The sequence below is a fragment of the Passer montanus genome, unplaced genomic scaffold, assembly GCF_014805655.1.
Source record: "Passer montanus isolate IOZ18808 unplaced genomic scaffold, ASM1480565v1 scaffold8, whole genome shotgun sequence".
In the NCBI taxonomy this organism is placed as follows: Eukaryota; Metazoa; Chordata; class Aves; order Passeriformes; family Passeridae; genus Passer; species Passer montanus.
Window position 1 is genome coordinate 13898380 of NW_024373256.1, and position 27107 is coordinate 13925486.

At 47.4% G+C, this 27107-nt stretch overlaps 1 protein-coding gene across 11 annotated transcripts; it reads right to left on the minus strand.

Moving 5' to 3' along the window:
- Positions 1-26972, minus strand: SLX4 (SLX4 structure-specific endonuclease subunit). Of its 11 annotated transcripts, none has more exons than XM_039732070.1 (17): positions 26852-26956; positions 25045-25164; positions 21842-21944; positions 19455-20140; positions 18422-18661; positions 17499-17673; positions 15646-15861; positions 14504-14718; positions 13511-13824; positions 11738-12017; positions 10397-10485; positions 7839-7985; positions 6812-6981; positions 3627-6061; positions 2651-2753; positions 2041-2469; positions 1-1435 (listed from the first exon to the last, which is right to left on the minus strand). In XM_039732070.1, the coding sequence occupies exons 4-17, from the start codon at positions 19819-19821 to the stop codon at positions 1075-1077; spliced, it is 5541 nt and encodes a 1846-aa protein (XP_039588004.1). In that variant the 5' UTR covers positions 19822-20140; positions 21842-21944; positions 25045-25164; positions 26852-26956; the 3' UTR covers positions 1-1074. The 11 variants fall into 11 exon arrangements, with proteins under 11 accessions (XP_039588004.1, XP_039588001.1, XP_039588003.1 ...); XM_039732067.1 differs by having other exon boundaries at positions 22029-25164; XM_039732069.1 differs by lacking the exon at positions 26852-26956 and adding an exon at positions 25676-26444 and having other exon boundaries at positions 22029-25164.
- Positions 26973-27107: the final 135 nt, after the last annotated feature.

A 27107-nucleotide genomic window follows, 5' to 3' on the forward strand; every position in this document is an offset into this window, starting at 1 on the left:
CTGTGTTTGTTTAACTGTTCCATAGGAGAATGGACAGGATTTAAATTGTTTATTGTATATAATATAAATAAAAATCAGATTCTGTATAAAAAAAAATTATGTCCAAATATACAAAGATATCTAGAAATCTGCCCTCTTTTTGTGTTCTGTCCCTGTTTTTCAGTCAGCCTTTGCACACTCAGAACTGTCAGAACAGACAGAATTCAGAAGTTTTTATGCAGGTCAATATATAAAATATAACAATTTAGGGTCCAAGACTGCTCCAGAAGTCCCAGACACTTTACACCTGTGATCAGTCCAGTTTGGCAATGGGACTAATCCAGGCAGTGGGTTTAGCTCGAGCTGTGAGAAGTGCTGAAAAGTTCCAGTGGTCACTTTTCTTAAAGACATGTCTGCTGGGCGCCTTCCCGTGACATCAGGTGTCAGGGGTGCTTTTGGGAGGTGTCACAAAGGGAACAGAACAAACCCCTGACCTGTTCTGCAGCTACTTCAGAAACACAGATTTAGAGTTTTAGTAGACATTGCCAAGTGAAGCAAGAAAAAAAACCTTTTATGTATTTCCACAGCATTCCCTGCCTTAAAAGTCAGCAGTGCAAACTGTGCTGAAGAAGTGAAGATGGAAGTCACAGGGGTGTAAACAGACAGCACTTGACAAGAGTGGATTGAATCCTGAAACGTGAAGGGTGAAGCATTTCTCAGCCCAAATCCAGGGAATAGGTCCTAGCACTGAGGGAAGCACCAGCACAAAGAAAAGTTTGGGACCTAAGATCTATTGGAAAAACTTAAAGAAAAGGCACAAGAGTCAAACTGGGTGAAAAGAGGTTGCAGGTGAGCTGAGTGCTGAAGGCAGGGCAGCCATGGGGCGTTTGTGCCATCGGAGCAGGGGGCTGGCAATGGGAGTGCAGCTCCTTCTCCAGGATGTCACCCAGGATCAGGCCACGAGGAGCAGCAGTGCTCCACCCATCGCCTGCTGCCGGAGCAGCAGCTGGGAAGGGGCTTTTCCAGCCTGGCAGGGCCGGAGCAGCAGCTGGGAAGGGGCTTTTCCAGCCTGGCAGTGGTCCAGGCACACGAGTTTCAGAGGGTAGGGGTGGGCTTCACTCGGTATCGCCTCCTCTGTTTTTTATTCTCCTTCCTTTTCTGCTCCTGCTCTTTCCGGGCTCTGGCCATGGTAGACGTGATGCACTGAGAATCCAGAAATTCCAGCAGCTTTGCCTTGGAAATTTTAATGCCATTCTGTTTGAGCTCTGCGTGCAGATCAGCCAGCTCGATGGGCTCGTAGAAGAGAATCCTGTTGTACAGGGCCGTGTTTGAGCGGATGTAGCACCTGACTGCCTCCAGCTTCTGCTCTTCCCGACCTGCTGCTTGAGATGCTGGAAATTCCTCTTCCTCCTCATCAGATGTAAAAGCACAGGTTTCAAATCCATTCACAAAGGAACTAAAAGCAGGACAAAACAGAGCAGATGTCAAGGAAAGAACAGGAAAACAAGAACAGGACCAGAGCTCCCCAAATCCCTGATGGTGAAGCCCTATGACTTCCCTCTGTGGGATCACAGACCCTGCACTACCAGCACCCACAAAATGAATGAGGCAGAACATGGCAGGGCTTCTGCAAACTTCCTATCCCAGCCAGGACAGTGCTGGTCCAGCTCACCCAGCCCAGAGCTGTATGGAATTTCTGGCTCCTGGCCCTTCCCTCCTGGCAGGTTCTGCCAAGGGGTGCTGTGCTGTCCTCTCCCAACTCCAGCTGCAGGTTCTCAGGCAGCATGGAGTGCTCCATGTCACTGACCTGCAAACCAGGGATAGCAGATTTGGGCCTTGCTCATAAGCAGCCCTTTTATGTTCTGAGAATAGCTCAGTGGGAATTAGACTGAAAATCCAAAGCCTGTTTCTTTTGTAGGAGTGTGCTGACCTCCACCTGACACACTCAAGGAGGGGGCAAGGCAACTAATGCCACAGGGACAGTCACCTCTGTTTGCCTCATTCCTACCTCATCTCTGTCCTGCACCCCTGAGTGTTTTGTCTAGGACTGCACTGCCTCACCTCTGTGAACCAAAGGAGATGTCACTTCCATCCAGTGAAGAACGTGCCGACTCCTGGGATGCCGGGAGCTCCTCGCCATCAGCTGCCAGCGACTCAGATGGCATCTCCTGCTCTTTGGCTCCTTCTGGGTGATGTGTCACTCTAGCTCTGTCCTTGGGTGCGGCACAGCCTGCTCCATGGGATGCCCCATCAGCCTCACCCCTAGGGAGCCCTGCAGAAGCCTTGGCAAGCTGCTTCCTCCTGCCCACAAGCCTCGGGCCGCCGCCGCGATTCCTGCCTGCCCTGGGCTGCCTCGGGGACTTCTGTGGGAGGGGCTGGGAATAGGAGATTTCATCCTCAAAGTCAGAGTCTCCATCCTGGTGAGTGTACTGGAATATCTCCTTCAGCTTCAACACCATCTGGCGCTTTGGGAGAGCACGGACACCGAATCTGAAAGAGAAAGAGAAGGTGGGAATTGAGGTTACAGTAACGCGGCACCTTCCATTGTCACAGCAGGTTCAGGCCAGGACCTGCAGCTGGGAAAGTGTGATGTGACCTCAGAAAGCACTGGCTGGAGCTTCACCATGGCTCCCCTTCTTTCACACTGCCTGCCTGGGGAGGTAATGCTCACCTGCTCAGCTCCTTCTTCAGCTGCGGGGTCTCCATGATGGAATAAGCTGGCATGGGTGTCACTGGAGTGCTGGGGGACCTGTTGCTCCCCTGACAGGAAGGTTCTGCAGCAGAATGAAATTACTGTGATGAGAATCAGTACAGAAAGGACTTAAAATGGCTGGTAACGTCTCCTCTTAGTGGCAGAAATCTAGTATTATCTAATAATTGTTTAATACTTCCTTATTAGCTGCTTTAATTATTACTCAGCTTCATATTGGATAGAATAGTCAGCACTTTTTTCCCCCCTTAATTGGGATACTTGGTTTTCATTGACTTTACATCAGAAAACAGTTTAAACTGGGACATAGGTCACATCTGAAAATGAGGCCATCCAGGGCTTTGTTAGAACAGGCAACATTTAGAAAGCAGTTAAAACCATGTTTACTGAATTCTGTGCAGTGCTCCTTCTCCCAGGAAGCAAATTTCCTAACAGAGTCTTGATGCATAACAAAATTGAGCAAATCAAGCTACTGGGGTCTGCAGTTAGGTTGATTTAATGATACCAGTTTACTCATACTGTGAAGCACAGCCAGTCTCACACATCGTGTTCTAATCACCCCTAAAACTAATCATTTAGTATGGCATAATGATTTAATTACATACTGCAATATCAGTTACATCACTCCACTGGCAAGTAGGCCTGTGTTTTGTTCTGCTTTGGTTGTTTTTTCTCTATCCACGAACCCACAGCTTCTGCAAGGAGTACTGTCACTACCAAAGGACTGGTGGCAATGAAACACTCCAGGAATCCCACATTTAGACAGGCTCTTTCCCACAGCAAATGCCTGCACCTTCTCTGTGCCTGGCCCTGCCAACTGTTTTGCATCAGAAAGCCCAAAGACTCTTTCAGTATGTCGAGTGCATCACAGGAAAGATAATCACTAAAAAGCAGTTTAACCTAGCCCAATAAATCTAGTATCAGTACAAGCTCTCACCAGGAGTCTTGACAGGATCTGTCTGACAGGCCCCTGCTGCAGCTGCCAACCTCTGAGACAGAGGAAAAATCTCTGGAAGTTCATCTTCCTTCTCTTCTCCATTCCAGTCATCCCAGATTTTGGAGTCCAGGTAACTGGCTCTGCTGCCCACTGATGAACATGGCTCAATAGGGCTCTTCTCAGGGCACTGCAAAGTTGTTCTCCTGCCAGCAGGACTTCCTTGGAGAGGGGTGCTGCCCTGAATTCCCTGCACCTGGACTGGGCTCTCCCCCTGCCCCTGCCAAGAGCCAGGGCTGGGGCTGCTGGCCACGCTGCTCTTTGCAGGGCTGACCTGGCTGGAGTCGTGGCTGTCACCTCTGGCTGGTGACAGATACCCAATGTGCCAGCAGGCATCAACAGGGACTGGGGGCTCCTCACACAGCAGGACACTGCTACCCAGAGAAGGCAGACTTACTTCCCTGTCACTGTCCTCCAGCTCAACCACACTGATGCTACCTTCCAGTGGCTGCTCCTGGCACAGAGGCACCAGTGTGGGTAAACCTGAGATGTTGGCACATTTGCCTTCTGCGTTGGTGTGGCCAGGGGAGAGGAGAACTGGATCTACTGGAGAAACTGGAAGGGGGTTCTTGGAAAAGGATTCTGCTGCTGGGCTGCTGGGTGGGCTCCTTCCACTTGCCAAGTTCTCCACAGGCAAATCTTTGTCTGACAATGTTGTTTCATGGACTTTTATTAAATTTCCAGCCATTTCATGGTTACCATTACCTGCTGCTAAGTTCTTTGCGCTGAGTTTAGATCCTGGACCCTTTAAAAAATTAATACTTGTGACCGAAGTCTGTGTTGAGGAGCTTCTGCTTTTGCTCAGAACTGGTGTTCCTGGCACAAGCCAGGAGCTGTCTGTGCCTGGAGACATTTCATTATTGAGCCTCTTCCCAGGGCTTGGGTTTGGACTCTGTTTGATCTCTGTACAAGCACCTGTTTGTTTGCTGAGAGGAAATTCAGGGGACACCTTTACATCACCAGTTAAACACACTGTGTCTGTATTGCCACATGAGACCTGGGCTGATCTCTGCTCTGTTTCAGGGACTGATGAGTTATGGTCAGGTTTTGGTATCTCAGGACCTTCTTCCATGTCTGTACACCTCAGGTGCCCAGGGACTTCCATTTCCTTCAGAGCAGAGTCAGACTCTGGCAAGTTCTTGCCTTGTTGTAACTCCATTTCATCATCATCAGAAGATAAAACAATAACATCACCCTCCTTGATCCCCTGAGCTGCAGCATCCTGAGTCCTGCCTGCTGATGACAACACTGGGACATGTGTGTGCTTGTTTGATCCACTGTGAGGAAGCTCTGCTGGAGAAACTGTGATCTCATGTTCTGATACAGCACCCAGCTCCTTGGCTTTCTGGGAGTGTATTTCATAAGATGGCAATGATTTTTCCTCTTTGTTTTGCTTTGGTGTTGACACATGTTCCCTGGCAAACTTTCCCTCTGATTTTGGAGATGCAGGTGAAGAGCCAAGAGCAGGAAAAAGGGACATGTAAGGCTGGGGAGTTGGACTCCTACAAAATCCATTCTTACAAGGAGAGCAGTCTTTTTGTGACTTGCTGAACAGAAGTGAATCATTAAGACCAACATGTTTTTCACTAGACAACTTTCCTGATTCTTTGGTAACTTTCACAGGGGAAGGCTCACAGTGATACTCCTGAGAGGCAGAAAACAAATGTTCATAGCTGTCATTTATATCACCCTGGAAACCAGGAAACTGCTCTTCACAGTGATTTGCCTTGTCATGTGAGACCTGAGGTGATCTGGAATCCTTCACATCCTCACATTCCTCAACAGCCCCTCCTTCATTAGCACCATGGGAAGTTCCATCCCATTTCTGAGGTTTACTGTGGTGAGGCACAATAGAGGTCTGTGGATCATTCATGATCTTGCAGCTGTTTATATTCTGCATCTTCTCTTCTTGTGCAGAAAAGTCACATTTAGATCTTTCCACACCGTTGCCATCCCTCAGATCTTCGAGGCTGTTGCTTAGTGAAGCAGATTCAGGTCTCTTTAGCTCTTCCTGCTCAGTTTGCTGGTTTGTACCTTGGACTGCCTCGGTGTCACTGCAGTCTGTCCCCTCGCTCACCTCTCTTTCACCCTGAGCCATCTTCCTCTGAGTGGCAGCAAACTCATAGATTTCCTCCAGCTCTTGTTCTCCCACCTCACTGTCATCCTCCTTCTGGCACTCAGGGCTCAGCATAGCTACTTCTTCCTCATCTTCACCCACCCACATTGACTTCAAGAGGTCTTGGAAGTTCTCAGCTCTGTCCTCACAATCTTCATCATCCCTCACAGAGATAAGATCATCTTCTGAATCCACTCCAGAGGACACCTGGCTCTCTCCAGTGCTGCTTTCACACTCTGCCATCAGTTCCCTCACACCAAACCTGCAAGGATACAATAGTAACATTAGTATTTCCTCCTCCAGTATTTCTTCACCATTTGGCTGTTAGATCACTTTTATGAGCTTTGTAAGGAATTTACATGAGAATGTTGAGTTTCCTAAGATGTACAAGCTCCAGTGTACTCCTAAAATTCCAAACACCCTTTTCCAGGTGTTGCTCACATGAAAGTGTCAGGCACATTCTTCTTTTTCTGTGTTTGAGACTGACTATATGAAATCCCCTTGGCAATGGGAAAGTCCCATGGAATGGCTGGGGCTGGTTAATATCTGCCATGTGCAAGATTCCTGGCTTTTTTGAGTGACAGGGCATCTCTATACACATTTGGCAAGCCCCAACCATGTCCCAGCAACTGCTCCTGTTTCAAGCTCTCAGTGCACGCCCTAGGACCACGACTGAGAGCATGGCTGACACAACACATTAAAGCCTGAGCATCCAATACATTCTACAAGTGTTGTTCAGATGAAGTGAGAATCACATAACAGAAGTTGTGCTCATCATTTTCAACATCAGCTGCCAACAGACATCCTGAGATAAAACCCAGCCAAAGTGTGCTGAGCAGATATGAACACAGAACATCTCAGACAGTTTTTCAAGGGCAGGATGTCCTTACAGGCAAGCTCCATTGAAGATGTAGCAAAGGACCATGGAATTTGTAAGCAATGAAAGATCTCAAACTGGGGTCTGTGTGGCTGGAAGCCTGAGGGGGTTCCAAAACATGCTCAGGGTACTCACCTGGCAGCCAGAGCCTGCAGCTGGGGCCGCAGCCCAGCAGGGCAGTCGGTGTCAGCAGCATAGAGGTAGCGCAGGAAGGCGGCCACGGCCTCGGCCGACACATCGCCCAGCAGCGCGCGCCGCGCCGGCGCCGCCCCGTCCTCCTCCACCAGCAGCCCCTCGCTGTGCACCTGGGCCAAGCAAAGCAAAGTCTGTCTGCTGATGAAGCAACACAGCACCTACAGTCATCCTTGCTCCCATCAGCTCCTTCCATTCACTCGTGCCCAGCCCAGGAGCAGGATGCCAAGGTGGGCATTTACGCAGAGCTCCCGATGGGACAGGCCAGGTCCTTCCTGACCCTATGGCTGTTAACTTTAACTACTTGCCTTAGTCACAGGTATAAAAGGTGGTCTTAGAGCTCTCCACTTAGTTTTGCAATCAAATTACTTCCCAGCCCAATTTACATCTACGCCTCTCTGTATGAGCTTCATGAGGTCTGTTTTGAATTTACCTGGAAGCTGCACAGGAGCAGGCTGGGAGCTATTCAGCTTAAAATGGAACATAAGAACATAAGAACTGGGAACATAAGAATTCCTTCACTAGCCTTGCAAAAAGCAGTCAGTGCAGGTACCTCCAAAGCAAGAATGACAAAACCTCTGTGTAGATTATTTTAAAGTAGTTCCCAGAAACTTCCTATTCCCTGCTCACACTTCCCAGCTTGGGTGACAGGCAGTCACACTAAGAGGGACAAAGCAGTCTGTGCTTGCATAGGAACAAAAATGCAGGGGCAAGAAGCACTCTGAAAGCTTCCTTCATTGCTCATGGGTGGAATGCAAGAATCCTTGGCTCCCCATAGCCTCCCTGAACAGGATAAAGTAGCACATCTTTCACCACTTTGTCAGGATTTATTCTGGTTTCCTAAGCTGAAGCACCACTGCAGTCCTGAGGCAGTTGCAGTGCTGTGAGCTGGTTTTGGCACTGGCTGCTGTGGGATGGGGCAGCCTGGGCTCTCCCAGGCAGGAGCAGAAGCAATGCCAGCAGCACTCACAGCCTGAGCCGCCGCCGGGCAGCGCGCGTACAGCACGAAGAGGTGAGCGTAGAGAACCTCCCCGCTGTCCACCTGGAACTGCACATCACTCAGCTGGGGGTTGTTCACCATGGCACCAAAGTCTTGAGCCAGCAGCCCCAGAGAGGACTAGGACACAGAAGGAACACAAAGACAGGTGTTAGGTTACAGATGTCAAACACTTTCCCAGAAAAATAAGAAGGGAGTAGCCCAGTTTATCAGCACTGCTGTGCTGTGGGCCCAGCCTGGACATACCACCTCTGCCTCCTGAAGATAATCATCAGCTTTGTGAGCTTCAGATCTTCCACAGGACAAGCAGACAAGTCTAACAGACATTCCTGCTCTGTTTTCCTCTACTTTTCCACAGCCTGCCCATTGTGGAGAAAGGGCATTGTGTTGTATTCTGCTGTACTTGTGTCACAGCACATTATCACCCTCAGATCTCACCACACGTTTCCTGCTGTGGTCTAGCCACAGCCTATAGCTGGCCTCTTCATCTACTGCCTCCCACCACAATTTTAGCAAACTGTAACTTCCACTTCAACACACTTGAACTCAATTCACTAAAATCAGGATAACAGGAAAGAGGATGATGCAGGAAGGGGTAATGAGCCTTTCTTCTCTCTTTTTACTGTCTGGCCATGACAGCTGAGAAGAGCAGCTCTGCAGCAAGAATAAAACTAATGTAGGCATCCAGTTCAAAGGAATTTATGAGCATGCCACTGAAATCTCTTTTGTAAATTCCTCTCAATTTTAGAAAAAGAAACACAACTTTTATTATCATTCCAGAGCCCCTGGCTAGAATTCTGGGGAGGGCTGAGTTACCTGTGGCTGGTTATGGTGACAGTAAGGTCAGGCTTGGGGTACACTGCCAAAGACAGCAAAGATGGCAAGACAGCTCCTCTGGAGCTGCTCCCAGACAATCTCCTGAAGACTCACATCCCTCCTAGTGTTGTAGCTCTGGAGGTGGCCCTGAAGTGCTTCAGGGAACTGTGAAACACCCTCAGATCACAGCTGGGTTGAGAAACTGCCTAACTGCACATGAAAACCAGTTTATGGTTGACACCCTAATCACCGACCTTGTGCTTTTCAAACCTACTGCAGAGCTGAGGAACTGCAAGTTTTATTCCAGGAAACATCTGCAGGACATGCAGTTCCACCTGGAACAACACAGCTCTTAATTTTCTTAGCAGGTTTCTACATTAGCAGTGGGCTGTGGAGAGCCAACCTTTCGACTCGCTCCATCCAGTAAGAATTAGCAGCACACACCAGAACACTTTTCCCAGCCCTCATAGGTGGGCTAGGGAACATTCTGCATGTTGTGGCAGTGCTGTGGACTGATCTCCAAAGGGAAGACAGGAAACTCAGTCTGGAAACTAATCTGACTCCTCTTGTTTTCTTATTCTTGGCAGGTGGGATACCTGTGAGGCTGCTCTGGGGCTGCCAGCAAACACAGGCTCCAGATGTGACGTTCCAGGCAGCGAGCCCAGAGCAGCTTTCCTGCTGGTGCTAAAATTATCAGTCAGGAATGGGGAAATTAAACAAGGCCACAAACCTCCTGGCTGCTCCATTCTCTGTGCAAGGCAAAGAAACTGGCCAGAAGGCAGCTGTGAGCAGGTATGAGCTGTGTGTTGGAGAACACACCAGAACATTCTCTCCTGCTGAGGAGGCCCCTGAGACTGGACCCCACTGATGTGACCAGGGGTCTTCAGCATGGGGACCTGTTACCAATGCAGTGAGTGCATTTGCTCTACAGGGTTACACTGTTTGTGCTCATATAAAGCACAAATCTCTCCCACTCCAGCAACCCAGCTCTTCAACAACACTTCATTGGCTCAGGAAAACTATAATGGAAACAAACAGACTGAAAAAAAGACCATGCTTGTTTTGTTGGGAGCAACTGAGTTTCAACAACACTGTGAGAACAGTTTCTGTATTGCTAAAGGCCTCTGGTTTAACAGAAAAACAAAACAAGGCATTTTCCTGCTAAGGATAATTATTTTTTACACTCCCAAAGAATATCTAGAGTTTCTGTACCAAGTAGCTGGGATCCTCAAGTTGAATACCAATTCTCACCTCAAGGAATTGTCTCCTTTTAGAAGTATCTTAATCCTTTAAGCACAATATGAAAGTGTGTTGTCAGAGCATCAAAATTTATCCAGCACCAAAATGTACTTCCTTTCAGGGCATGATCATTTATTATGATCCCACTCCCAAACACTCTCAGTGCTACAGCTCCCTAACCTGCACAGCCTGGCCTTCTGTTCCTTCTGTTTCCTGGCATTCAAATAATCTCTCAGCAGGTAGGACAAGTACTGAAAAAGCCCCAGGCTCTCATGGGCATGGATGGAACAGCCCAGGTGTGCTGATCTCACCTGTGCCCATGAGGAACCCTCAAAGTCACTGTGAAACTTAAACACCACTTTGTTTCCACAGATAGGAATGGGAAATATTCCACACTTCTTTGAATTGCAAAAAGGCAACAGTTTTTAATTGTTATAGATGAATATATAAAGAGTAGAAAAAAATATAATCCTTACTTTTTTTGTGCTGCTCCTGAGGAGGCTCTTCTTCTTGGGTGGGGGCACAAAGCCACTAAGTGGGGGATCACTGGAAGTCAGTTCTTCTCCTCAGGGAAGAAAATGCACATCACAAATCACATACAACTTCCTTGTCAGACAGAATGATCTGAGAACTCCTAAGAGGATCCTTGCTGTGCCAGCTGCTCTGACCAGGCTGGCTGGGCTGAAGGCTCAGCCTCTCCCTCATGGCTTTTTGCAGGGTTTGGCCCAGGGTTGTGACAGGCTGAGGGTACCAAGCACCATTTCACTGTTATTTATATACGTTAAAGGGCCAGGGACCATTTGCTGCAGTTTAGCAGGGGAATGAGGAGAATTATATCCAAGTGCAAATGCAGACAGGTGAGCTTAGGAACCATGTTCTCTTTCACAGATAAACAGGAGACACAACAGATTCTGCTGAAGAGCCAGAGCACTTTAAGGGGGTCCACTGCCCTCAAAATGTGCAGTTGTGCACCACATGCAACTGTGAGTGGGGACATTAGAGAGTTGCCCACAGAGGAACTCCAGGTGTTGCATTTTTTCAACCCTGAGTAGGCACAGATAAACTCCAGGTTTGTGTAATCGAGGTCCAACACAAAATCATCCCTCTTGTGCATCTCTCATCCAACTGTCTCAAGACCTGAAAAGACAGTGCACAGAACAGAAAGGCTGTCCAGGTAGAATCATGGAATCACAAACTGGTTTGGGTTGGAAGGGACTTTAAAGCCCATCCAGTGCCACCCCTGCCATGGCAGGGACACCTTCCACTTCCCCAGGTTCCTCCAAGCCCTGTCCAACCTGGTCTTGGACACTGCCAGGGATCCAGGGGCCACTTCCAGCTGCTCTGGGCACCCTGTGCCAGGAACTCAGCTCCCTCATAGGGAACAATTTCTTCCCAGTATCAAATCTAAATATAAGCTACTTCAGTTTGAAGCCAATCCCCCATGTCCTATATGTCCTTGTGAAAAGTCCCTCTCCAGCTCTCTTGTATGCCCAAGATAAGCAGGAATAAAGATTTTGTTCCAGCTGTTGAACACATCCAGGCTCCCTCCTGGCAGAAAATACTTCGATTTCTTTAATTTTAAAATAAAATTTAGTATCTGCTGTCCAGGAATTCTCTTAAAAGCTGGGATTTAGGAATCATTTCAGGAATATCAGGTTGACTGTATCTACATCTCATTGCAGGAAAATGTGCCCCCACAGTATCACCTCTTGGATCAACACCAACAACCTGTGGGTGCTGCTGTGGCTCTCTGACCCAGCCCAGCTCTGTGCAGCTGAAGGAACCAGGGCAGGGCTCACAAAGCTGCCAGAACTCACCTGGCTGCTCTGCTGCCTGAACATGGCCAGTGTCAAGGTTCCACTGAGTAAGGGTGAGTCCTTCCCTGGCCAGCTCCACCAGGTCCTGCAGGGTCTGAATGTCCTTCTGGCTTGGGGATAAAAGCTGCCCATCTCCTTCAGGGCCTGGCTTGGATTCATCAGGAGTTTGGCCTCCAACCTTTGTGCAAGTGGGCTCCTGAGAACTGAGGTCAGGCTGAGTTTGCTGGGGTACTTTGGGCTGATGAGATCCCACCAATGGCTGAAGGTTCTCTGGCTTATTCTGATCAAGTGAGGAGGAAAAAAGACACCAATAAATAAGGACTTGTTTTATGTATTTGCAAAGCTCACAGTACAGTGCCTACTTCATACTCCTGAAACATCTGTGAAGGATCACAGAGCACTGCCCGGGTACAGGGGATTCTGAGGAGCAGCTCTCTGCAGTTCCATGAAGAACTATGGTCCATCTCCAGAGATGAAGACAGCTCTGAACAGAAGAAAGAAAACTACAATGGAAAATGCAGAAATGTTGGTTTCTGCAGGAGCATGTCTGTGCAGGCAACTGCCAAGCAGGGAGAAAGGATGGGGGAAAATGCTCCCAATTCAACATCTAAATATTTAATTATAGCTGGAGTTCCTGGCAAAAGTCACAGCTGAAGCTCTCCAGGTGCTTCTGTTCTGAGTTCTGAAGTGCTTTTGCAGTTACACGTAACTAAATCAAACTTTCACCTTGGACTGGGTATTTTCCAGGTTTGGTCTTCATTTTCCAAAAAATAATTTTGCTTGTTTATTTCTACGTAAAAATAGTTCAGACATTTCTGTAAATGGAAAGAATCAGAGGAAAAACACACTCTTGCCATGATTTTAAAGACCTTCCTGCTTTTTATTTTTAAACTTTTCTGGCAGTTTCTGGCTTGAATGAAAGGTCAAAACTTCCTAGAATGAAGTCCCTCTGCTCCAGCCTCAACCTGCAATAAGCCAGAGAAACACTGGGCTTTGACTAGGGAAGAAGTATTAAATAAAGCACCTAAATATGCACAGTAGATTTTGAACAGGAGCACCAAACACTTCCTCAAGGGAAGAAAGAGGGAAGAAAGAGAAGTGATACCCTTGTTGGAGAAAAGAGACTGAGAGAGCTTTGTCTGTTTCTGTGGGCACTTTTTATAAAAATACAGAGACTGGAAGAGGCATGTCCAGATGGAACCAAAATGAAAGAGAGGAACTGAGAGCTGGACCAAAGCTCCCATGCAGCAGGAGACAGTGGGATGCACAGGGAGAACCTGAGTGTAAATGCTTTGCTGTACAACTCCAGGCACTCCCACCTTCTCTGTGCTAGCAAACATCAGGTTTCAGTTTAAATTTTTCTCCCCAGTCCTTTTTGAGTGCAAGATGGGCAAAGTTCACACTAGAACTGACCAGAAAGAAGTGCCAAGTACAAAAACAAGAGCCCAGCTGCTGTAAACATGGACAAACTAATGGCACAATGAGGAGGATGGGGTCCCTTTACTCAGTACTCTCTGTTCCCATCCCTTTTACTTTCTGAAAGCTCAAAACCCATGGTTACATGAACCTTGTTCTCCTCTCCAAAAGGCAGAAATGAAAGTTCAAGATCCTCAAACCTGACTGGGGACATGGGGAGAGCAGGTCATGGGCAGTGAGTGTGCAGAGAGAGGGGATCACTGATTTACATTGCAAATCAGGAGACAGAAGGGATCCAGGGCAAGTATCAACAATAGGGCACACACATTGCAAAGAGCAAGGACAACAGAGCCCCACCTGCACAGGCTTCCAGGGTACAATTGGAGGGGTTAAGGCTGCAGTGTAGAATGACTCGGGGTCACAGGGTCCTGTCAGAGCACTGATGTTCCATAAGAAGCATTTCTTGGCTTTGCACAATGGCATGAGCCAGGCTGCTGTTCCAGATTCATCCTCCAGAATCCTACTAGTGGGCAGCTGAGGGGTGGCAGGGAATTCCACCTCTTCTGTCAGCATCATGGCTACTCTCTCCTGGATCCTCTTGTGGACCTTCTCTGGGTCCTGCAGCAGCAGAGGTGGAGGGGCACTGGTGCCTTTCCTACGCCTTTTTTTCTCTTTAAAAAGAAAAAAAACCCCAAGTAAGTAAACATTTGAACACACAGGGCAAAGGAGATAACACAGCAGCTTCTTCAGTGCTGCAATCAGTGACTACTAATGCCCAACCCCAAATCCAGCTGGGAGCACCTAGGGGCAAAAGCAGGGTTGTGAAGAGTGAAGTCTCCCCTATGGACAGCTCTCAACCCTCTCCCCAAAGGCAGTTGTCTGCCTTTCTAAACCCTTCTGCACTCTGGAATGGTGAGGCCCTGCTCAGCAGCATGTACTGAACACACATGGCACTGCAGAAAGGACAAAGTGATATGAGATAACACTGAAAAAGCTGCATTAATCCAGGCTGCAGCAGGAGAACTAGCAAAAGAGAAATAGCAATCATCTTTTCATATTATTTCTCCTCACTTCCACAGTTTTTACAAGAAACAACAGCTTGAGACTATTTTACAGATTCAAAACAACAAATCAGTGAAAAAAAGCACAGGATTCCTGAAACCCATGGACATCCTGCTGTCATTCTTGACTGCATCTGGATACTGCATATTGTTGAAGCTCTGACAGCTTAAACAAACCAGAAACAGGGCTGTCATCCCTCCTGTATCCAAGAGGGAAGTTTTGGTGGAGAGCAGCCCTGTTACTCCTGCAGTAACACAGCCTCAGACACTAACTTGCTGTAACACATACCTGATCCTGGCTTCCATTTGATTGGGAAAGCAGCCACTGCTTTCACATTTGTAACTGATTTTGCTTGCTCCTGCTTTTCTTGCTCCAGCAGAGAGCGTGACATTGCCATGGCAACCTGCAAATCTTCATCCTTAGGCTCCAGTTTGGCCCTCTTCTGTGTTTTCCTCAAGTCCTCGTTGGAGGGGCCTTTCCGCTTTGCCCTGCTGGGCTGATTGCTGAAACCCAAGAATGCAGCAGCAAGCCCCAGTTAATGTGGCTGGATCAGAGACAACAACCACTGAGTACTCCAGAGCAGCTGTTCCATTTGCTCAGAGAGATTCCCATGTCAAGCATAATAAAAACCATTCAGTACTTTCTTTCCTAGCAGAGAGCAAAGGATTTATCATTCATGGAATTTAGAGCAATTTATAGATGTCTTATTTTGGGATGTAAGCATCTGCTATCTCTACCTTGAATGACTTTTTCTACCAAAGGGGAACAAACAAGTTGAAGCAGGGAGAAAACCAGATCACCAGAAAATGCTTTCCCACCCCTCTGCTTGCACTGGGAACAGGCAATGGTCCTTCTTTGGCACAACAGGACTTAGGAGCCCCTCCACAAACTGACTCAGGCACCACTTGGAGCACTCTGAAGATTCTGCTCAAATTCAAGCAAGCAGCTCTGTACCAAGCACATTCCAAAACATCACATCTGCTTCCTCTTTGGCTCAGGATGAAAGGATGTTCTCAGGACAGCCATGAACTGAGGAGCTGAGGCATTGGCTCCACAGATCTCAGGAAAGGCTCCACACTCATACACTGCAGTTCTCTCCAGAAGCTCAAACCCATTCAGCTTTACTGAGCAATTGCCTCACAGAACACAAATCATTCTAACAAATCACTGCAAGGTTATTTACTCCCCATTTTGCTCCTGCCAGCTGGCTTTTAAAGTCATCCACCACCTGACCTCTTCTGAGAGAAATTCAGATTATTTCTCCAACTGATTGCTACATCCTCACTGGGTCATGGCTCTACTTGACCTGCTCTGGACTCAGGGTTCACCCAGTGTGTGAATCAGCCTTGCATTTACTGTTCTTCCCAACCTCCAACACCTCTCAGCCCAAAGGAACACACAGCATCTTTTTTTTTTTCCTCCCAGCTTACCTGGGACACTGAGGAGCTGCATCACCAAGCGTGGCCAGCTGCAGCTGCACTGCCTGAAGCAGCAGGTGAGGAGGCACCTCCATCTCCACAGCACAGCGCTTCAGGTGACTGAGGCGGCTCTGCGCGCTTTGGAACTGCTTCCCACAGATGGGACACTCAGGCACCACTGCTTTGCTGGAGGAGGACATCTGTGCTGCTTCCATCTCATCCAGACACCTGGGAGACAGTGGCAAAGCTATGGAGACTTTGAAGGGTCCATGCTAAGACTGAAGCCATTAATATATTAATAGTGATATTATAATAGCAAGCACAATCACTTCTAATATCAGTAACAGCCATGAACATCCACCAAAGGAACAAGAACTATGTGCCCACCACTGTGAGGAACACACATGGAACAGTCACATGGAGATAATGGTCTCAGAGGCACATTAAGAACATATTGCTCAAAGGCAAGTGCAGTGAATAACTTTGGAATCATAAAATCCCACATGGTTTGGGGTGGAAGGGACCTTAAAGGACATCTTGATCCATGTCCCTGCCATAGCAGGGACACCTTCCACTGAAAGAGGTTACTCCAGCCTTGCCTTGCAAATCTCTTGGAATAAGGAGTCCACAGCCTCTCTGAACAACACAATTCATGTGTGCCCATCACCTAATCCCTCTTCCTGCACTCATTTTAACATTCCAGCTCATTTATAAAGCCCTGTTAACAGAAAAGGGAGCAGCTAACTGACACCATGCTCCAGAGTGCAGCATGATGAGCTTCAAATAATTTCTGGCAGGCCAAAACTATATAAAAATTTGTACTTGTTCTTTTCAAAGAGATTCAGGGTATGAATTCCTGGATCTGCAGGACCTATTACAAAAGTCACTCCCTGATTAGGTAAGGACACACACAGGGCTGTGCTAAGACACCATGCAGCACTGATGATTACTGGTGTGTCAGTGCATCTGCCCATCTACAGCTTCACTCTTGGGATGAAGGCTGCTATCAAAAAATCCCTGGCTGATATAACCTTGTAATATCAACACATGATTACATGTTAATAGTTCAGAAAGCCTGACTTTCCAAAAAAACATATCTAGCACTGTCACTGTTTTGTAGCTTTTTAAAGCAGCACAAATTGTCTGAAAACAGGAACAACAGTAACCCAGAAAGCTGCAGGTGCAAACAAGGCTGATCAATGAGAGCCAGTCAGTAACATGATGCAGGACTGGACAATTTACATCACTCCTGCTATATGGAAGTGCTTGAATTAACAATTTACAGTCATTCAAATGTGTTTCTGATACTCTGTCAACAGAAGCCACAGTTTCAATTTCCAGAGAGTTGTCTGTCCATAATATATTGTGTTTGATTTTTATCACTAAGGAAATTGTTAAATGAAGGGCAGTAATTTCAATTGAGTCATCTCTCTGAGTAGCATCACATTTCCCTCAGCAAAGAGCTCAGACACAGTGACATACCAGATGCCCTTAGATAAATTTTAGCAAAACAGAGCAAACACAACTTTGTTGGCTGAAATCAGTAAATCTCAAAATTTGCATTAAGGAGTCATCACTAATGGAATCATTAAGGTTGGAAAAGACCTTTAAGATCACCAAGTTCCTTTGCAATGGCAGCTCCTCTGCCTCACTGCTAATGAAAGCAGGTTTGGCCTGGCCACACACATGCAGAAGCCCTGCGGGAAAAGGCAATCAGCCTCTTCTTTCACACCAAAACGACTCCTCAATTCAAGCCTTAAAGGTAAAGACCCTTATGCAGAACCCCTGCTCCCAGCTGTTCCATGGCTGGGCTGAGTGAGGGCTCTGGGGGCTGGATGGAAGGACAGATCCTGCTGCTGTCTGACCTGTTGACGTGCTGCTCCCGCCGCAGGGTGTTCATGGCTGTGAGATCCTTCTGGCAGATCTGACAGAAGAACAAGCCTGCATCCTCCAGGCTTGCCAGGGCTTCCTCCTTGGACTGCTGCTGAAGAGCCAAAGCCAGAGCACTGTCGTGTTCCAAGGATGGGACGTGGTGGGTATCTGGCAAAGCAGGCAGAGATGATGTAAGATGGAAAAGTAAATCCTGTATGGAAGGTGAGAAACTGGTACACTTGTCATTATTAGCATGTTAAACCAGACACACAAAAATCCATTGCAATCTTTCTCTTGCATCTTCACACCTGATCTCCACCAGGAAAGGTAGAACCTGCTCCTTTCCAACACTGCTAGACTGAACCAGCCCAGGAGCAGGAGGTGACAATTCACTCACAGTGCATCACATGTCAGAGACAATGAAGGGACAGTTTTGGCTGAAGTTTCTAGGGAAAATATGGAATTTTATACATCAAATAACACAGCAGATTTTCATGCCCATACAGTGCCAACAGGGACTCGATGTATAAAGAACCAACCAGAGTAAATTTGCTGTGAATTCCATTTATCCACACAGAACATATCACCTTAGAGAGTGCTTGCAGAGGTACCAAAGATGGGGCTGCCCAGCACTGTCCCAAGGGAAGGACAACAAAATTCACTGATCCTGTTGGAATTTCAACCTGCTTCCAAAAAGACAATTATTCCTCTAGAATTTACATGAGGTTAATTCAGCCTTAGAGAAGAGCTGGGAAAGAAGAAGTATGGATAATCCTTTAACAAAGTTTTCTCAGGGATCTGGAGTGATTTGCACAGCAAGCCACTAGGCCAGCAAGGAACAAAGCCCTGAGACCCAGGCAACCATTCTCACCAGCCACTCATCCTGCACACGCCAGGGCCAAGAGGAGACACGTACCATCCTCAGGAGGCTTCTGCTCCTGGCTCCTGGCAGGGAAATCCCTGCTGGCTGCAGCCTTTGGCACGCTCCCATCCGAGCTGTGCTTCAGCTGCTCGGGTGCCACCCTCTTGAACTGCTGCATTCTCTCCACCACCAGCTCTGCCACCCGCACCTTGGGCGTGGGTGAGGAGCAGCTTCCTGGAGGAGTAGCAGGAAGGAAGGGTAAGGTGGTCTGGGAACAGCCACTTGGAGGATTTACTAGAGGGGGAGAAAACACCAGTTTTACCAGGCAGTTTTAAACACACGCTGAGAGCTGCTGGGAGGCCCTTCCCTGACAGCAGCCAGGCTCAGTTCTGCAACAGCCATTCTTGGAGAAGTGAACAATTTGTGTAGCCACAGTAACAACATCAGGGTTCTGTGCTACAGGGACATTTAAAGACCTCTGTATCCCTTTTACAGGCAGGAATATTAAGGAAGCCTTGCGTGGTCTTCAGCAGGGACATGGAAGGCAGTCCCACAGCCCTGCTCTCCCAGCAGTCCCACCACACAATGTCCCATTCCTGACTGACCTAATTTATCAGTTTAAGGACTTCCATCACTGGTGACTGCATTCTGACATCAAGTGTAACAGCACTGAAGGACTAATCCTTTATTAATTAATCCAACACCTTTCCTAACTCATTAATGTTTTTGCCCTTGACAACATCCAGTAACAATATGTCACCATACAATGAAGCACTGAGTGAAAAAGCACCACAATATACTCTGAGCTTGCCTCTAGATGATCTGAGAATACTTTTCTCAGCTCTGATACTGCAAAAACCAGTAAATAATGACTGGCCAACAAATCACTTTGTACCAAGGCTTCACCTTACTGAGGAACATCTGCCTGCAGCACAGAACCCACTCCTAGGTTAAACCTGTGTAAGGTGCAAGCCTTCCAACAGTGCTACTGTGTTCCCTCTGGAAGGATGTCTCAAAACCTTCACTGAGCTACAGAGTCCTTCCAGTCCTTGCCTATCTTCTGTCTGAACATTTTCAGGTCACTCACCTGTCAGAGACCTCTGGCTACACTCAGTGCTGCCTGTGCTCAGCTGGCTGCCAGGGACAGGGCTTCTTGCTCCATCCCCCTGGGCAGTGTCACCACTACAGGCTGCAGCATCACCATCTTCTTCGTGCACCAATGTTTGTTCCTTTGGACCCAGATTTTGAAGTAAGTTTTTCTCCTTCACTGCTGGTAAGTGATGATGGGTTTGGCTCTTAGCAGCAGCTTTGCCTCTTCTTAATTTGCTTCGTGTTGTGGTGCTCTTTGGCCTGTTCTGAACCCTCTTTGTTGCCTCAGCATCCCCAGCCTTTTTCTTTGCCCCATTCAAAATATTTGCCCACAACTCTTTAAAATCACTGTCCTGTTCATCCATTGGCTTTCCAGGAACACTGTGAGGACTGGAGGGCAGGGGGAAGCACCAGAATCAGTTCAGATTTGCATCAGGCCTTCCAGCCCCTCAGAGATGTCCATTCTCCAGACTCCAGTAAGGTCACCAGACTTCCAACAGTTCATTCCTCCACACTTAATTCACATTCAGCAGAGCATGTTTTCTCTCCAAGGACCTCACCTGCTTTCACAAGCTGGTTCTTCAGAAGACTCTGGATCATAAGTTAGGCACCTCAGTTTGTGCAGAGCACGTGTAGGATCATCATGGTAAGCTACAGAGCTTCAGAGGGACAATTATGCAAGCCCTTAAACAAAGAAACAAAGCAGGTGGTCATGCACAATGGTACAGGCAGATGCACTGTGGGACAAGGTGTAAATTGCTGAAGGAGAAGTGAATTTGCATGAAATACTAAGATTAGAAACAGCACATATTGACCCCAAAGAGTGGCCCTATAATTGTACTACAGACATGCCCAAGCCACATCAGCAAAGGAGAGGAGAGATTTTAAAACAGGTATCTGCTGTGGGGTAGTTTTTTGTCTTGGAGCTCTGGATTCAGACAGTCCTTCTGTTATACACATTCCCACTTATATTTATATAGCACAAGAGCAGCAAATGCAGCAGGAAAAAAACCCATCCTTCAGCTCATGCAGTGATTCTGGACTGTTAAACTCTGCTTTGAGACATTACAGTTTCAGAGAAGAGAGCCAACCTCATTTGGAAAAGTAAATAAATGGAGTTTCTGGCATTTCAGAAGGGGTTTTAGGACAAGCCAGAGAACAATTCCATTAAACACGTTCACCTTTTCTCTCCTATTACTTACACAGTTGCTTACTTAGGATTAGCTCTCCTGCTCCTGCTGAATTCTTCCCCTGAGTACTCAATAAACCACAGCACTGATCATGTTTCCCAAACTGCTGTCACATATATGAGGTAAACAGACTAAATAAATAGTATTTTTAAATAAACTTCTTAATCTTTTCAGCTACAGCAAGAACAGCAGTACTAGGCAGGGATTACCTGGAACAGCAGTGGGTAGTGTCCAGATGGAAATGCCATCAACTCTCAGGCAACATTAAAACTAGAGCTCTATTCTTACATGTTTTCATTGTCCCCTTCTTCCTAGTCCTGAGTTCATTATGGTTCTGGCTATTTTACCAGGGGATTTTATTGCTCCCAAAACCTACTTCTTCCAAACCTAAACCAGAGTGTTTCACTTGGAATGGCAGCAGCTGTGGTCCAGTTACTCCAGTAAAGAGCACAGAAAGACTCAAAAAGCAGGAAAAACACACGGGGGATTGTTTTTTCAAATGGCTTGGCTGCAGACATGAGAGGCTGAGGAATGCTGGTTACACACTTCCATGGGTCAGCCTTTCCCATAAGCAATTACAGAAGTTAATGGATTTATTTATTTTAAACTCAGGCTCCCAGACCTGCAGAGGATTTTGCTGTGAATCTTGAAGTAATTTTCTGTTAGAGAGAAACAAAGGTTTTATGTAGCTGGTTTGTAAAATTACTTTTTCTGGACAGAACACTGGGGTAGTTATAACTGTAAATTGACCATTTTCTGCTAAGGAGGAGACAGTGTGTGGAGAAGTCCCAAATCTCACATCCTACATGGCTTTAGATTCCTCAGACACATCTGTACTGCTGGATTATTTATGGTGAGTTCCTGATATTAAACTTTGAAACAGATCAGCACTTTGGCATTTGCCATCAATGCTCAGTGTCCCAGGCAGATCAGATCAGACACACCTCTGATGCAGAACTAAGAATTTATCTGTATTCCTCCTCCCTTTCCACACCCACAGGTTCCTACTCTGTTCAACATCTCAGTATTTCTGAAGTTGCTGCTATTGCTGCCCCCAACAACCAGTTTTGGCACCAGCTTATGGAGCTCAAAAAGTAATGGTTTTGAAAGCAATTTCTTTCAGTATAATATTCAATTAATTTTGGAAGATTTTAGGACTCAACAAATCACAAATAAAATAATCAGCAGCACTTACCTGTTCACTGAGATGCCAAATCTATAGCCCAGCTGTGCCCTTCAAGTAAACATGGATCAGCAAAATGGTAGAAAGCAGGACCAGTAAGAACAAAAGATAGAGCCTGGAAAATGGAGGGAAAAGGATGGATTTAGTGTATTTTGAAAGGACTGTTCTTGATGATCCTTTGCACCACTTCAATAGGTACCTGATGGGAGCCTACAAAAAGATGGAGAGGGACTTTGGACAAGGGCCTGCAGTGACAGGACAAGGGGCAATGGCTTCCCACTGCCAGGGAGTAGGATTACATGGGATATGGGGAAGAAAATCTTCCCTGTGAGGGTGGTGAGGCCTTGGCATAGGTTGCCCCATCCCTGGAAGTGTTCCAGGCCAGGCTGGACAGGGCTTGGAGCAATCTGGAATAGTGGAAGGTGTCTCTGTCCAGAGCAGGGAGGGTGGAACTGGATGATCTTTAAAGTCCCTTCCAACTCAAGTTATTCTGTAATTCTATGATTTAAAAGTATTCACCTATTACATGCCTTCAATTTACTGCCTTGTAATTACTTAGTTAAATCATAAAACCCTTAAAAAACCCCTAACAGCTAAAACATCTGCTACCCTCCCACTTTTCAGAGCAGCCTCTCTTTTAACCCCTGAAAACATTTTTCCACCAGCAGTCCACCTTGACATGCTCTCAAACACACAACATTTGGGCCTGCTCACTTGCTGCTTTACACTCCCTGTCTGTTCCAGGAACAATCCTGCTGCCATTTCAGCCTCCAAGAACATGTCATCACCGTGGCTACAACAGCCCATCAGAGCTGGGCAGGCCTCCACAGCTTGCACACAGCAGATAACTTCTCCCTCCTGAGCACCACAGTGGTGCCTCAGCACATCTCCTCCTCAATCCCTCATCTTGAAAAAAAAAATTCATTTCATACTTCCAAAACCAGGAAAGCGCCTTGGAAGCAAGTATTTCACAAGAAATGCTAAGGGAAATTGGATTATTTAACATTAGAAAGTGAGGCAAAAACACAATTGAGTTATTGTCTGGGATCCCCAGCACAGGAAGGACATGGACCTGCTGGAGTGAGACCAAAGGAAGCCACCTTTCCACCCCACCCCTCCCTCCAGCTTCACCTCAGGCTTCAGAAGCCAGCTAATTGCCAGGGCCTGGATGACCCTGCCACTAATTACAGAGTGCTGGCAGCAGAAGATGATGGGATGCACCACTTGGGCTGCCACTGCAAGTTTCATCACCTTCTTCTCCTTTTGGGGAAGCTGCAGCCAAAGGTCTGAGGGTTACTGATAAAACTTCCAGTCAAGTCAGACCAAACACTGCAAAAGGGGAGAATTTCTGCAGTGTTTTTTCTGGCAGCTACACTGGAAGGTCTCTAGGGATTCCTCAAGACCAAATCTTGTAGCAAAAAATCTTCCTACTGGTTCTGAGGGAGAAGAACCTGCATGTCAGTGGTGTGACTTCTGAAAAAGCACATCATCCTCCATCCTTTTATGGATTCTTCACTAGGGCCTACACCACTAACCAACACCTTTATCACTACTTTATAAAGACATGACACTGCATCTGTACAGTGCAGGGTCTCTATGGCTGCAAAAGTGCAAAAAATTTAACACTGAGGAGAGCAGGGCTTGTTCTGTGAGGAGAGAACAGATGTGAGTGCAAAACACGACTCCAAAGAGGTACAACTCTCTTGTCCTGCTCTCTGCCAGCTTCCCTGTGCCAGAAAAAGGTAACAAAACCAGATGTGGAAAATAGGGAATGAGAAATTAATTCAAGGCTCTATAAACAAGAGAATGCTAGGTAGGAAAATCCTACTGAGACCCCAAGGAGCAATCTCAGCAGGGATGAGCATCAGTGTCCATCTGGCACCACCCCCTTCCATGTCTGATATCCCTTCAGTCCTCACACTTCTGTTCAGGGCTGCACCTCCCCCTGCCAGCACCTGCTCATACAGCAAAGCATTTCAAAGCATTTCACAGTCACTAAAACATCTATCACGTTCTAGACAGAATTTAAAATCACTACTTACACAACAAAGTGTCCCTCTACCAACTCGTCTCCAGAACAGAAAATTCACTTTATACCTCCTCTGGAAGGACAAAGGGGAAGTGAAGAGAAAAATAAAAACTACCAGTTGCTCAGGTGCAAATGCTCCTGGTTGTATGCAAATCACATGTATCAATCACAAAGAGAAGCAGCTGGTGATGCAAAAATCAAACTGGTTTCACTGAAAACAACAAGTTATTAATTTAAAGAGAATAATACAATTGGTTTTAAGGACCAAATAAAAACATTTCGGTAGAGGCCCCAAAAATCAATAAAGATACTTGATAAAAACTCACTTGGTTTTCAGAGAAGGAAAAGTAACCAGAGTGATAACAAAAACAAAGATGTAAAATAATATCATGGGGATGGAATTGGATTCTGAATACAAACAATGCAATATATTAAAACCAGGAGGTAATAAAATCACCTTGTCAGAAAAAGTTAAGGACTTTCAAAAAAGACCTTTTTTGGTGTACATGAAAACCAAGAAGTAAAACCTACCAAGGCCACTACATCAAACTGTGGCACTGTTAATCCTGCAAATACTAAATGTTTCCATAATATCCACCCCTGATGGTGCTGAAAGCAGCCTATTTTAGGAGCAGTCCAAAGCACACTGAAAAGCAGCTGCTGAAGGTGTTTCTGTCAACAGAATCAGATCATTTGCAAGCAGAAGTCACTGTGATTTTTCAAAAAGGACAATTAGGGAAGTAAACACCCATCTTGAGACTGAGCTCAACACCAGGCTGACAAAGAAAGGGCTCACATGGGAATTGGTGAATAAAGAGGGAAAATAAAATTAAGCCAAATCAACACAGTTTATAAAAACCCAGACCCACATTCAGCTAATAATGAGAGCTCTCTGTGTCATCAGAGGGGTAACTCTTCTACAAACCACTAAAGGAGTGTCAAGGGACAAACTGATTAATTAAAATCCAACAAAATCAATACAAGGCATTTAAAATTATTCAAATGCAGCCAGGTAGGTTTCCAAATGCAGCTGCAAACAGCTTGTAGTGCCACCCCACAGAGATCAACTCTCTGCCTGTCCTGCTTTTCTGTTCTTTCCCTTGGGAGCTGAGCTGGGAGAGACCCCAAGCACCAGGACCAGGCTGACAAGAAAGGGAACCCCTGGACAGCCCATCATTCTCCAAACCTCAGTGTGCCTCCTCCAGGTCCTGACTCCACTCCAAGGGGATAACTGTGGCCGTGTCAAGCAGCTCTGCTGTTTTGTAGATCGAGAATGGTGCAGTGATGTTTGTGGCAAAAGGATGAACTGAATAATTAATGAAAAAGTGAAAACAGAGAGAAGTAAGAACACTCCCATGTTAAACATTCAAGCCATTCCTTTGCAAGAAGGCAGTGTTATTCTGAAGTGTTATTCACTTACAACAAGGGCAGTTCTGCTGGCTTTTTCCCAAAATCATGCCTTCTGATTTGTGATTATGTTGAAGCCAAATATGAGGGGAAATTTAACAAAGTATCTTGATTTCTCTAAAACAGGAGGACACTCTATTTGAAAAGGTGACCAAATTCAAACCCATGGATTTCCTCAGCTGACCTGATAATGCACCTTTCACCTAACACTTCATTAATTCATAGCAATGAGTAACTTGCTCTCAGCTAAAATCACACACAAGAGCTACACCGAACCCCCAACACTGTGCATGTCATGGAAACTGACCAGTGGGAAAAGCAAAGACTCAAAAGAACCTGATGTCCATTTTCTTCCAAATGTAAAGCTCAAGGTAACAATTCTTTCTGTTTCCAGTTTGCCTCTGACACACCTTTACTGGAGTCCAGATCACTGCTCTCATCCAAGCACCAAAATCAAAGGGCAAAGAAGGCACCAAGACAGGAAGAACAGTATTTTAAACAGATATAAAAGCCAAACTCACAGGGGTCTTTTTTTGTAAACAAAACCCACTCTGTGATTTTTGAGAGTTCTTACAGAGCCAATACTGAGCAACAGCCAATGTTTAAAGCCTTTAGGCTTCACTGGAGTCAAACTGGTTTAGCCCAGCTGTAACTTTGGCTTTATCTAAAATCTGCCTGGTTAAAATAAACACCTGTGTGTCTGCAGGTTCAGGCACCAAGTGCTGTCACTACAGCAGCTGACTCTGCCTCCCTCCAAGGCAGGCCCATCACAGAACCATGGAATGCCTGGAATACCATGGAATTCCCACCCCCTGCCATGGCAGGGACACCTCCCACTGTCCCAGGCTGCTCCAAGCCCTGCCCAGCCTGGCCTTGGGCACTGCCAGGGATCCAGGGGCAGCCACAGCTGCTCTGGGCACCCTGTGCCAGGGCCTGCCCACCCTCACAGGGAACAATTCCTGCCCAAAAGCCCATCTGGCCCTGCCCTTGGGCAGTGGGGTGCCAGTCCCTCTTCACCCTCCTGACTATGCAGCTCCGTGTGCCCCCGAGCCTGGAAACCACAGACAAAATTCCACGTTGCTTCAGGAAGCAGCAACAAACGCATCAGCGCCGCTCTCCCGGGTCACCCTGTGGAAAGCAGCTCGCTTTGCAGCTGGGCCCGCTGAACGTTTCCAGCGAACGCTCAGGGAGGAGCTGCTGGGGCCGCTGGGGCCTCGCCCCCTCACCCGGCACAGCTCGGCCCTGCTCTGTGCCCGGATTCCTGCCCTTGCTGCCCGGGCTCAGCTCCCGCGGGGCCCGGGCTCCCTCAGCCCCACACGGGGCCGCCCGTGCGCCACTGTGACGTCATCGGTGACGTCATTCCGCCGACGCCACACCAGTGACGTAACGCGCGAGAGAGGCCAGCCGCGGGTCCAACGCCACCCCCTCCCCACCACCAGGTGGCGCCGCGCCGCGCTGAAAGCGCCGACGTCATGACGTCACTCACTCCCGCCCGCCGCCGCCGTTGTTGGGAGCGCTTCCATCCCGCCCGCCCGGCCGCCCCAGCCCGGGCAGGGCCCGCCGCCGCGGCCCGGCCGCCCACCCACCTGTCCGCCGCGCCCCGGGCTGGCGGCCCTGCCCGCGCCCCGCCGCCACGGCGGGGAGCCCCGGTGTGCGGCCGGAGCGCATGCGCGGGGGCTCCAGCCGTGTTGCTCCGTTCGCTGCTGGCGCCGTGCGCATGCGCAGATCCGGCCGGCGGGACGGTGAGAGGGCCATCTCCACGCTATCTGCGCATGCGCACAGGGTTCCCGCCAGCGGTTGTCATGGAGACCGTTCCCTCCCGCCCCCCCCTCCATTCCCCTC

Coding starts and splice junctions, on each gene's coding strand:
- SLX4 (XM_039732071.1), bottom strand. CDS start 19,821: ATGGATGAACAGGACAGTGATTTTAAAGAGTTGTGGGCAAATATTTTG. Junction 10,486..11,737: donor TCAGGCAGCAGAGCAGCCAG/GTGAGTTCTGGC, acceptor TTCTTCCCTGAG/GAGAAGAACTGACTTCCAGT. Junction 2,754..3,626: donor AGATCCTGTCAAGACTCCTG/GTGAGAGCTTGT, acceptor ATTCTGCTGCAG/AACCTTCCTGTCAGGGGAGC.